Genomic DNA, 12606 nt, shown 5'->3' on the forward strand with positions numbered 1-12606 from the left:
ATGTATAGCTTTAAAAGTTAATAAGATAAACATTATTATATTGCGTGTGTTTCTTGGGACACAATTTATTCAATTTATTCATCTTTGTAAGTATTTATACATACATTTATATAAGTGGTAACATATTTAAAAAGAAAGGAGTACAACCCCACCAGAGGATAAACCTATTATTTAAGCCTAAAACTGGTCACCTCATGGCCCGCATTTAGCACCAAAGTTTCAGGAGTGGTGGGAGCTCCCAGACGCACCCACTTCCTCGGAAGTCCTGCATCCTGTCGGGCGGACTGCAGCGCCTGCTGTAGAGCAAAGACCACACTCACGGCCAGACAGCTAGGTGGCTCTCCAGTGGCCTTCGAGCGCATGAACCCTGCCCCATTTGGATTGGGCTTCTGGATGAGTTCAATGCGGAAGTCGATGGGTATGTCCTTAGCTCCCGGTGGCTTGTAATTCCAGGTGCGATTGGTCAGCAAGCGACCCGTTTCGCGATCATAAACCAACTGCTCACTTAGCCAGTAGCCCAAGAGCATCACAAATGCACCTTCCACCTGTCCAACATCAATGTATGGACTCAGACTTTCACCAGCATCCTCTAAAATGTCCACCCGTGTGATCTGATTATTTCCGGTAAGTACATCCAACTCTATTTCCGTAAGGGCCAGTCCATAAACATGGTAGTTCTGCATGTCGCCTTCCTTATAGTGATCCGATGCGATCAGATTGATGGATTTAGCATATGCTGCTTCGACAGTCTCAACCCAACTGGCATCGTTTTTCTTGACTGGCTTCAACCGATCATTAAGAGTTTCGCAAGCTTTTCGAACTGCGAAACAAAGGCTCTCGCTGCCCACAGCTCCTCCAGTGACCATTGAATTGGCTCCATTGATGGTGTCCGAGGACTCCACTTTGATAAAGCTTAGGTCGATGCCCAAGGTAAAGGCAGCCACTTGAGCAACCTTCGTATTCATACCTTATGTATAATAAAATATTAGAGACGCATAAAGAGAGAATCTAAAGTCTACAATGTACCTTGTCCCATTTCGATGCCTCCATGGGTGACTACAACCGTTCCATCCACATGATAAATGGCCACGGTAGCCGGGTATTGCCCAAAATAGAAGATGGGATAGTCCATTACAGCCAATCCGAGACCCCGCTTAGTCCAGCGATTATTGGAATTGTGCGTCTCTATTTGCTGCTTTCTCTTATAGTAGTCCCTGGACTGAAGGAATTGGGGCAGTAGTTCGGTCATCTTATTCCCGGCAGGAATGTTAAGAAGTCGCACTTCGGCCGGGTCCTTCTGCACCTCAAATGCGATGTGTTCGATTATGTTCTCCATCATGGCGATTCCCTCTACCGATCCCGGAGCACGGCACCAGGTGGAACTAGGGGCATCTGTGAGCACCGCATTGCCATTAATCTTAAAGTTCTCCCCCGAGAATTCGTAGCAGTTCGCGGCGGTGAAGGTGGAGTGGCCATCAATTGGGCTCTCGTTAAGATTCCATCCAGCGTCTTCATAGAAATCGTTGGACATTCCAACGATCTTGCCATTCGATTTAACATGACACTGATAATCGGAGCGACAGGCCCACCGCTTTCCATTGCAGTCCATCATGGACTCTATTGTTTGGACAAAACGGACAGGACGGTTGAGCTTGTAAGCCGCCAAGGAAGTGGCACAGGCCACCTGGTTGCCACGAGAAATCTTAGAGCCATATCCTCCGCCCAATCTACGAACCTTTAGTTTGGAAATAAATATATAAGCAATCAATATTAAAAAAGCTTTCAAGTGTCTAACCTGTAGCTGAACATCCTTGGCTTTCACCTGGATCATGTGAGCAATCACTGATTGGGTGAGGTCCATCCATTGGGTAGCCGAAAAGACTTTAAGGCCATCCTCGAAAGGAATAGCCACTGTTGTGTGCGGTTCCATTGTGAAGTGATACTGCAGTCCCATCTCGAAAATGCCTCGCACCTCCTTATCAGGTTGATCCGAAAACTTGATCTTTTTAATTTTCGACTCAGAAACAGCCACAATTCGGGAGGGATCAGGAGTGGGAGATGCAAACACATCCGTCAAGCTAGGCAGCAACTTAAACTCAGGGTTGGGATTGCTGTAGCTGATTTTCACTAGCTTGGCTGCTCGATTGGCTTGATCCGCCGTAAGAGCTACAACAACTCCAGCGGGCTGCTCTGAATGACGAACTAATCCCGAGCAAAAGATCTCCTCAGCCGCAAACCCGAAACTGGGTTCCACAAAGGTATTCGTTCCGGGAATGTCTTTTGCAGAGTAGAAGGCTATTACTCCTGGCTGCTTCAGAGCCTCCGATGCATCGATCTGGTCGATGGAGGCTCCCACCTTGGTGGCTCCCACAAAAGCACAATGAACAGCGTTGGAAGTAGTCAACACATCATTCATGTAAGTGGCTTCTCCGGAGCACTGGATCATACCCTCAACTTTCTCCACAGCCTGGGTGACGGGATAACTTTTCTTCTGGGTTTGGAAGAGCTGCAGTCCGGAGGACAGTGGACGCTCGAGGATCTGGCCACCACTCCTGAATTTCTCGCTGATATCGGCGGAAGGAGCATGTTTCAAGAGAAACTTGTAGAGGAGTCCACAGGCCAACTTGGATCGATAAGCGGGACTGGCGTCAGGTAGCACCTCATCAGGTTCGATCACTTCACCGAGTTTGTTGAATGTCTGTTCCACCGAATTGTTTTCATACGGATTCTGACCCACCAGCAACTTCTCAACCGCAGAGGCGTGAACAAAATCGGGTCGGATTCCCCCGAAGCAGATGCGGGCGGATTTTACTTTGGAGTCAGTTTCCAGTTCCAAGAGGAAAGCTGCGTTTACATAAGCGTGTGCGTTCTGGGCACGTGGCATGATCTGAAGAAAGAGAAGCTTTCAAGGAAAGGAAAGGTCGAAAGAAAGTGCCCTTACCTTGTAAGAGTCGTAAGTATAAGTATCCTTGGGATAAGCAGGAAGGATAAATCCCTTGAGCACCAGCTTCCTGTCATTCAAACTCAAATACTCCGACATAGTTAGTTGCTGCTCTTCAGTGGCCTTTTTGGCGGTCAGGATTTTTACGTCCAGAGCTTCAAAGGATATAAAAATATCCGAAGGAAACTCGGGGTGTTGCTTTTTTATCGAGATGTTGCCAGCCAAAGTTCCTGACTAGAAAACACGGTTGTACACAAAATAAAGTCTCAAAACTAACCATCAACTCACGTTTCGCACTGGTACGTTGGCTATCAGATCAATGTGATTCCAGAGGACTTCCAAGTACTCAAATCCTGGCTGCTTAGAGGTCGTCCGAATTATTGCCATAGTCTGAGTCAGACTGAGATTAGCTCCCAGTTTAAGTTGCTGCCCCTCAAAGCTATGTTGATGCAGTTCCTCTACTCCGTTTACATCGATAAAGTGTTTTATTTGGGATGATCTACGGTAGACACCGTGAGCGGTGTTTCCCGCCACCATCATGAATTCCTCGGAATCCTTGACCTTGTCAAGAGCCTCAAACAGGTCGGCGAGGTTCTTGGGCCAATGCCACTGGGTTCCATCGTCGTAAACCAAGGTGGATCGGGACTGATCACAAGTTCCGCTACACGCTAATCCTGTCTTGGGGCAGTTGCGCGGCTTAAGATCCTCGATATCGGCACACTCCTTGGGAACCTGGATGTTGCTATCCACGGCGAAGGACTTCATAGCATCCAGAATGGGTCGGTAGCCAGTGCACCGGCAGATGTTGCCCCCGAAGGAGTTCTCCACTTCCGTCATGGAAACTTTTCCGTCATTCTGCTCGAGCAACCCATACATGTTCATCACGAAACCCGGGGAACAGAAGCCGCACTGGGTGCCGTTCATCTTGGCCAGTCTCTTCTGGATGGGATTGTAGCCCGTACGCTGGTTTCCCAATCCTTCTGCCGTGACGATCTCCAAATTGGCGCAGGTATTAAGCAGAGTGAGGCACTAAAATTACGATATTTGTTAGTGGGTTAGTGATTGCCTTATTTTAAATATCCTCCAACCGAGTTGACAGCCCAGCTGCGTTTTCCATCGCGCACCACACAGACACAGGCTCCACATCCTCCCTCCTGGCACATGAACTTGGTGGCCGTAAGTTGGGCATGCTCCCGGATAAAGGTATTCAGGGTAATATCCGGCGGCAGGTTGGTGAGATTCACTGCAGAGGACAAGAGGATTCATTAGCATTGCGTGCATAAAAGTAGCCGAGTCACAGAATCTTAAGTACGAGCTTGAAAACCAGTCGCACAATAACAATGTGTGTAATATATGCACTTTAATTTGTTTATTCGAAATCTGTTATGATTGCAGTCATTGAGTTTTAAAATTTATGGAATTAACTTAGTCGAGCTATATATAGTTATGAAGCTGGCGGAACAAACGATGTAAGGGCGGGACTACTGGGAACACTTGACGAACCATTGTTCTTATCTTAGCCATGAATAGGCAAACATAAGCTAGTAGTAAGTTAAGTGTGGAAAATGAGGCTAATCAAATAAATTAGTACATTATCGCTAAAGTAACTCTCTTACTTTTATCGATGTTTTTTCATTATATATTAGGAAATCTTAGAAACTGGTCAGTTGAGACAGTTAAGGAAAAATACTTAGTGGATATAGAAAAGCTTTTTCGATTTCAGATGTATGTTTTAATACGTTTTCAATCAACACTTACCCGTGTACGGCAATCCATTGATTGTAAATTTCGTAGTCATTCTGATTAGTTTATGCAATAAACCTTATTGTTGTTCTCGGCTCTAACAAGGCAACAAATAACTTAAATGTCAGATGCTGAATTATATTCTATAAATAATTCAATTGGTGTAAGACGGTTGCTTCTGTTTTCTATTATATATAGCCTGCTGGGAGCTATTGCCTCCGTTTGCTCCGAGCTTCTCAGGCCAACTGATCGAGTAATCAACAAATTCGAGACTTGGGCCCCTTCTCCGGTTTGTTTTTGCGCAACTTTTTTGCCGTAAACAACACAAGTCGCATTCGTGCACATGCGCGGACCGACTAAACAGAATTTTGAATAGATTTTCGTGCTTGGCGATCGACGTTAATTGCAGATAGTCAAGTTTTTGCTCCCCGATTGCAAGCTGGTAAAAAACTCACAAATAATGAATTAAAACTGCCGGCGCCGAGTTTTCGGTTTGCTTGTTGCTTTAATTCCCCATTCGTCGGCCGATTTTTAGGCAGCTGCGAAGTAGTCACGATATATGCGAGAATTGGGGTAGAAAACCAAAAATAAAAATATATATTTATAGCGAAGTAATAAATACACTACTTTGCTATAAACTTTGCTACTTTGCTTTACTCTAGATTTGCATTTAAACGTAATTTTTGTTTCATTAAAAAGTATAACTATTTAGAGCTTAAGATATATATATTGAAAACTTTAAGATTATATCATATATGATAGATACTTTTTGAAAGAGTAAAAAATCAAAGCTTTATCGCTGACGTACAAAATACTATTAACAGTAGCAGCCCTTTGTTCGGGATGCAAATTATTTCGAGTAAGCTTTGGAATGAAATTAACTTTTTGTTTGTACACCGATGACCTTTCAGTATAGAGAGAATGTGTCTTCAAATTTACATTGAGCTCCATAGAAAATATCAAAAATAAAAAACTTACTAGACAGCTTATGAGTAAGCTAAAAATAAAAAAAAAGAGAAAAAGCCGGCCGGCGTAAATAGAAGACAGCTCTCTTTTTACGCAACAAAAAAAGTATTCTCTCTTAGCTTTCAAAAAAACTAACATTTTAAAAGCTTTGACTTTAAAATAACTCAATGAAAAAACTAGAAAATCAAGCTTTTGAGTGATTTTTGTTTAACATTTAGGAACAACAACTTTTTAGGTAGGAGTGCTTTTTTTATATTTTTGTTAGGAATTTTTTTTTTTGTATTTCTGTAAAAAGTACATTTTGATTAATATTTCAGCATCTATTTGAGCTTGAACTCCGCCACTTGGTGGCCCGAATTAAGAACCAGAGTCTCCGGGGTTGTGGGGGCCCCAAGGCGCAGCCACTCTCTCGGAAGTCCTGCATCCTGCCGGGCGGATTGCAGGGCCTGCTGCAGGGCGAATATCACGCTGACTGCCAAAACGCAAGGCGGCTCCCCCGTGGCCTTCGATCGCATAAATCCAGCCCCATTAGGCCGCGGATTATGCATCAGCTCCACCCTGAAGTCGATGGGTATGTCCTTGGCCCCCAGCGGCTTGTAGTTCCAGGTGCGGTTGGTCAGCAGGCGTCCATTGTCGCCCTCGTAGATAAGCAGTTCGCTGAGCCAGTAGCCCAGGCCCATCACGAAGGCACCCTCCACCTGCCCCACATCTATCCAGGGACTCAGGCTCTCGCCAGCGTCTTCCAGTAGGTCCACCCTTTTGATAAGGATGTTGCCCGTAAGGACATCTATCTCCACTTCGGAGAGGGCCAGTCCCAGGACCTGGTAGGTCTGCATGTCTCCCGCCTTGCATTGATCCGAGGCGATAAGGTTGATTAACTGGGCGTTGGCGGCCTCCACAGTTTCCACCCAGGAGGCCTTCGGTTTTCTCACTGGCTTCAATCGTGCATTTAAAGTTTCACAAATCTTTCGCACCGCAAAGCAAACACTCTCGCTTCCGATGGCGTATCCTGTGACCATGGAGTTGGCTCCGTTGATTGTCTCCGAGGACTCCACCTTTATGTAGCTCAGGTCGATGCCCAACGTGTAGGCGGCAACTTGAGCCACCTTTGTGTTCATGCCTGGAGAATCAGAAGGACAAAATCAGAGACATAAATAAAAATGTTACCTAAAGTCTGCATTATACCTTGTCCCATTTCGATGCCTCCATGGGTGACTACAACTGTTCCATCCACATGATAAATAGCCACTGTTGCTGGAAACTGACCAAGGTATATTATTGGAAAGTTCATCACGGATAATCCCAGTCCTCGCTTTTTCCATCTGTTGTTAGAATTATAGGCCTCGATCTCCTTCTTCCGGGAGAAGTACTCTCTCGTTTTCAGGAACTCTGGCAGCAGAGTTGCCATCTTACTCTTTTTGTTTATATTGGCTAATCGCACATCTGCCGGGTCCTTCTGGATCTCGAAAGCCACATGTTCGATAATGTTCTCCATCATAGCGATTCCCTCAACCGATCCTGGAGCCCGGCACCAGGTGGAACTAGGGGCGTCTGTAAGCACCGCGTGGCCACTTACCTTGAAGTTGCTCTCCGTGAACTCGTAACAATTGGATGCAGTTGAGGTGGAGTGTCCTTGGACAGGACTTTCGTTAGTATTCCAACCAGCATCTTCATAGAAATCGTTGGATAAGCCCACGATTTTGCCATTCGATTTCACATGGCATTGGTACTCCGAGCGGCAGGCCCATCTCTTTCCATTGCATTCCATCATGGATTCTATGGTCTGAACAAATCGGACAGGACGATTCAACTTGTAAGCCGCCAAGGAGGCGGCGCAAGCCACCTGATTGCCACGAGAAATCTTGGATCCGTAACCTCCGCCCAGTCTGCGTACCTGAAGCTGTACATCCTTAGCCTTTATTTGGAGCATGTGTGCAATTGCGGACTGGGTGTGATCCATCCACTGAGTGGCCGAAAAGACCCGAAGTCCATCCTCGAAAGGAATAACCACTGTTGTCTGTGGTTCCATAGTGAAGTGATATTGCAGTCCCATCTCGAAGATTCCGCGCACCTCAACATCTGGTTTATCGGAGAACTTGACGTCCTTTAGTTTCGAAACAGCCAGTGGCACAATTCGGGATGCGTCCAATGTGGGAGATGAGAATACGTGCTTTAAGCTTGGCATTAATTGGAAATCGGCCCGCGGATTACTGTAGTTGATATTTACGAACTTGACAGCCCTTTGAGCTTGATCAGCAGTCAGGGCCACAATCATTCCCACCGGTTGTTCCGAGTAAAGCACCAATCCCGAGCAGAAGATCTCCTCCGCCTGGTAGCCGAAACTTGGCTCACAGAAAGTGTTTGTTCCAGGAATGTCCTTTGCAGAATAAAAAGCGACGACACCAGGTTGTTGGAGAGCCTCGGACGCATCGATCTGGTCAATGGTGGCTCCTACTTTGGTGGCACCCACAAAGGCGCAATAAACGGAGTTGGAAGCGGTCAACACATCGTTCATGTAGGTAGCTTCTCCGGAGCACTGTATCATTCCCTCTAACTTTTGCACTGCCTGGGTGACAGGGTAGTTTTGCTTTTGGGTCTGGAAGAGCTGCATTCCGGAGGAAAGGGGCCTCTGAAGGCTTTGCCCACCACTCTTGAACTTCTCACTGACTTCCGCATCGGGAGCATGTTTCAGTAGGAACTTGTATAGGAGTCCACAGGCCAGCTTGGAGCGGTAAGCTGGACTAGCATCGGGCAGGACTTCGTCCGGCTGGATAAGGTTCTCTAGTTTGTTGAACAGTTGCTCTATTAGACCGCTCTCAAAGGGCTTATGGCCCACCATTAGCTGCTCTATGGGTGCGGCATGGGTAAAATCAGGACGAATGCCTCCAAAACAAATCCGAGCTGATTCTACGGTAGAATCCGATTCCACTTCTAGGAGAAAGGCTGCATTTACATAAGCATGGGCATTCTGGGCACGTGGCATGATCTAGACAAGAATGCTAAATAAATAAAAGGAATATGAATAGTGTTCTATATGCGGTACCTTATAAGAGTCATATATGAATTTATCCTTGGGATATGCTGGAAGATGGAATGCCTTGAGCACCAGTTTTTTATTCGAATCACTTAAAAACTCTTCCAAAGTCATTTCTTGTTCATCAGTAGCGTTTTCCATTGCCAATACTTTCACATCCAGGGCCTCAAATGAAATAAAGATGTCCGATGGAAACTCCGGATGATGTTTTTTTGTTGCAATATTTCCAGCCAAGGTGCCAGACTAAAAGTGGGACATATTAAAAGAATCTAAAAGTCACAATGTCTAGAATAGGAAGACTTACATTTCTCACTGGTACGTTGGCCACCAAATCGATGTGATTCCAAAGAACTTCAAGATACTCAAAGCCTGGTTGCTTCGAAGTGCTCTGGAGGATTTCCATGGTCTGAGTCAGACTCATATTAGCTCCCAGTTTCAATTGTTGGGAATCAGAGCTATGCTGGTATAGTTCCTCCAGGCCACTCACATCTATAAAGTGCTTGATATCAGGGGATCTGCGATAGACACCGTGAGCTGTGTTTCCCGCCACCAGCATAAACTCATCCGAATCCTCAATATTCTCCAGAGCTTCGAACAATTCAACTAGGGTTTTGGGCCAGTACCACTGGTAGCCTTCCTCGTAAATAAGTTTAGACCGCTGGCAGCCACCCCCGCAAATTTTACCCGTTCGCGGACAATTCCTTGGCTTTACAGACAGATCTTCAATGTCCGTACATTCAGCTGGAACCTCAATGTCGCTGTCCACTGCGAAGGACTTCATGGCATCCAGAATTGGACGGTAACCGGTGCATCGGCATATGTTACCTCCGAAAGAGTTCTCCACCTCCGACATGGTCACTCTCCCGCCGTGCTGCTCCAACAGGCCATACATGTTCATCACGAATCCGGGCGAGCAATAACCGCACTGGGTGCCATTCATCTTAGCCAGCCGCTTCTGAATTGGATGGTAGCCGCTGTTCTGGTTGCCCAGACCCTCGCAGGTAACGATCTCCAGCTGGGAGCAGGTATTCAGCAGCTTGAGGCACTGCAATCGGGAATGGGATAAGTGGGTCGTTAGTGCTGCAGAATGATTCGGCTGATCTCTGACCCACTGAATTAACGGTCCAGGAGCTCTTGCCATCGCTCACAGCGCAGACACAGGCACCGCATCCTCCCTCCTGGCACATGAACTTGGTTGCCGTCAGTTGGGCGTGCTCCCGGATGAAAGTATTCAGAGTGATGTCCGGCGGGAGGTCGGTCAGGTTAACTGTGAAGATTATTTATGCACTTCATAATTTTAAAATTCTATCCTTAATCCTTAAATACCCGAATAAGGCTGTCCGTTAATAGTAAAGGTGGTGGACATTTTTCCAAATGGTGTTCTAACCACAGAATGATTGGAAGATCCAAGCTCAACTGGCGCTAACTAATTCCAGAGCTCCCAATTTAAACCCAAATTTAAATTAATTTAGTTAAATGGTTTTAAACAAAGTTTGAATTTGAAAAATGCAACTAACTTACAAATTATTAACAACTGGTTCATTGTTGCAGAAAAGCTTTGTTATTTGTGTAAATTGTGCAGCCTTTGAAATTTATTGTGTTGCACAAATAAAAAGCCATTGTTTGGTAAACCGATTAGCGAAACTAATGGGCATTTGCACAAAGCGCAGCAGCAGATTTGATCGGTTTTTGGAAGCTTAAAATATACCTTATTATTAAGCACTTTTATCCCCAACAAGCCGTAATGTTCATCAATATTGGCCCTCTTATCGCATTTCGGATTTTGTATCTTGACGCGACTTAATTAATTAAATACATGTTCCCTCCTCGTTGTTTCCTTTATTAACCCTGTCCGAAAAGGCCGAAAAAAAAACTGTCAACTCATTGGTATATCATTTGTCAAAATATATAAATCGGGGTTTTCTTTCGGGGAACGGTGGGTCATCAACCAAAAAATGTTACATAATCATGCGCAAAACACACAGAACAAGAATCCAATCCCAATAGCAGTCCCAACAACAAAGCCGCCGTTCCGCCTTTGCACCTTATCGATATTCAAGAATCGTTTTCCAAATACACAAAATAATAATCAAAAATGAGAAAACGAAAAGTGATGAGGAAGCGCTGAACAAGTAAAATTAAAATATGAATAACGCAATCTTTTCTCACATGGCTAAGCATTCTGGTCGTAGGAATCGGAGGCAACCCGCTGTCAAACAGGTAAGCAGAGGGTTAAGTCTGCCGCTCCTTGTTGTTGCTGTTTTTGGGGGAGTGTCCATTGTTGGATGTTTCTTCTTAAGTTTTTGTTTTATTTCTCCTTTTTTTGAGCTGTCATGCATAATAAAATTCCAATATATTCGAGCGTACGCCTTCGCCCTGTCTTCGTTCTCAATTGCGGATCCTTATCAAACAAGAAAAGTGACGTGAGCTCTACATCTCCCCCATCCCAGAATAGCCAGCATCGGATCCCCAAACTCAAACCCCTGCCCAAAAGATGATGCACAGGAACCGGAGCCCCACGCCCTGTCCAAGTGTTGGGTTTTATTGGCCAGCGGCCAATCGGGCTCAGCAGTGCGACTCGGATGATGACACTGACCCACTGATAGTCTACCAAAAACCAAACCAAAAGCCAAGCCCAGCCCAGGTCAGGTTGGCAAGGTGAGACGCCTCTCAGCTCTGCCCATAAATATGCCAGTTTCGAAGGCCTGGGGGCCTGGAGATTAGCCAAAGTTTGTGGGGAAACTTTTCACATCCAGATAGTGAAAGAAAAAGTGAATATATTAAGTCTGTCTAGTTCTTTAGAATCCAGGAATACCCATGTGTCAAATATATCATGAGCCAGGGAATGGCTCATAAAAACTATTGTAATTTTTCAGTTTTCAAATTAAAGGTAAAGCAAAAATTAAAGATTCTCCCATCTTACATTTACATTTATTTTCCAATTTCCCTCATCAAACGGGCATTATGTGAGTCAAACATTTTTTGTAAAAAAACGTATAGGGGAGGAAATAAATAAATGGGTAACTACTCGATGGTGACACTGTTAACCCTTTGTCACTTCCATTGACAGTTCAATAATGCGTCATTTGGTGTCTGTCAGGGTTTTGGGGAAGGGTCTTCCTCACTTCGATTCCCGAGGAGCGGGAAGGGGCAGCAGTGCCACATCAAAGTTGGACAAAAGGGAGAATGCCAGCAGGTACAAAGTGTCCTCTTTTTGAGAGGGTAAAGCCGGGTTTACTGGGTAGCATAAAATAAACTGAGAATGATTAAGCGCAACATAATAGTGTCTTTTCGAAGAGAATAGTTATAAATAACTTAACAAGTTAACATAAAGTCATAAAGCCCCATAAAAAGTCTTAAGACTTAATTCCAATTAAAGAAACTTTAAATAAACAACACAGTTTAATGGAAAATATTTTTTATAGAAGGGCATCCAAGAGCAACTCGATTCTAAATGGTTTTTCTGCCTTTGTGGGGTCTGTTTCTGGCCAACATCTTGGCCTTCATTGGCTTGTTCTCTCGAGTCCTTGTCTCCTCTCCCCAAGCCATTGTTCCTCGCCTTAGCGAATCTCTTGTCGCCTGTCGGATGTCACATTAAATTCGCATTATTTGCTTGAAATAATTTCGCGTTTATCGTTTTGGGCCAACTTCCACCACTGGTTGGTGCATTTTGCAGGGGCTTGCGGAGGTTTTGGGGAGAACGACGATGTATTTTAATGACTTCTGCTGCATTGGCAGGCAGCTTGTGATAAATGATTGCACTTGGGATAAGTTTATGTGGCCGAAATGCCATTTAATTGATTCATCAGCGCTTCATTATTGATTAGCAGTGGTTTTTGAATCGTTTTCGGTTTTGGGTTACCCGGGGAGTGAGCCACCCAGGTGCAAATGGGCTTGGGGATCGGTTTTTTCGAAATAGGGT

The 12606-nt window shown here is 45.0% G+C and overlaps 2 protein-coding genes across 2 annotated transcripts; both read right to left on the reverse strand.

The window, feature by feature from the left end:
* Positions 1–35: 35 nt before the first annotated feature.
* LOC6499279 (indole-3-acetaldehyde oxidase) lies at positions 36–5192 on the reverse strand. The gene is made up of 7 exons (XM_001954921.4): positions 4700–5192; positions 4030–4184; positions 3230–3970; positions 2942–3175; positions 1796–2887; positions 1027–1735; positions 36–967 (listed from the first exon to the last, which is right to left on the reverse strand). The coding sequence occupies exons 1-7, from the start codon at positions 4737–4739 to the stop codon at positions 168–170; spliced, it is 3771 nt and encodes a 1256-aa protein (XP_001954957.1). The 5' UTR covers positions 4740–5192; the 3' UTR covers positions 36–167.
* Positions 5193–5889: 697 nt separating this feature from the next.
* On the reverse strand, positions 5890–10118 carry LOC6499278 (indole-3-acetaldehyde oxidase). The gene is made up of 6 exons (XM_001954922.4): positions 10011–10118; positions 9797–9951; positions 8989–9729; positions 8694–8927; positions 6836–8636; positions 5890–6770 (listed from the first exon to the last, which is right to left on the reverse strand). The coding sequence occupies exons 1-6, from the start codon at positions 10048–10050 to the stop codon at positions 5971–5973; spliced, it is 3771 nt and encodes a 1256-aa protein (XP_001954958.1). The 5' UTR covers positions 10051–10118; the 3' UTR covers positions 5890–5970.
* Positions 10119–12606: the final 2488 nt, after the last annotated feature.

Source organism: Drosophila ananassae, chromosome 2L, assembly GCF_017639315.1.
Source record: "Drosophila ananassae strain 14024-0371.13 chromosome 2L, ASM1763931v2, whole genome shotgun sequence".
NCBI classification, from domain to species: Eukaryota; Metazoa; Arthropoda; class Insecta; order Diptera; family Drosophilidae; genus Drosophila; species Drosophila ananassae.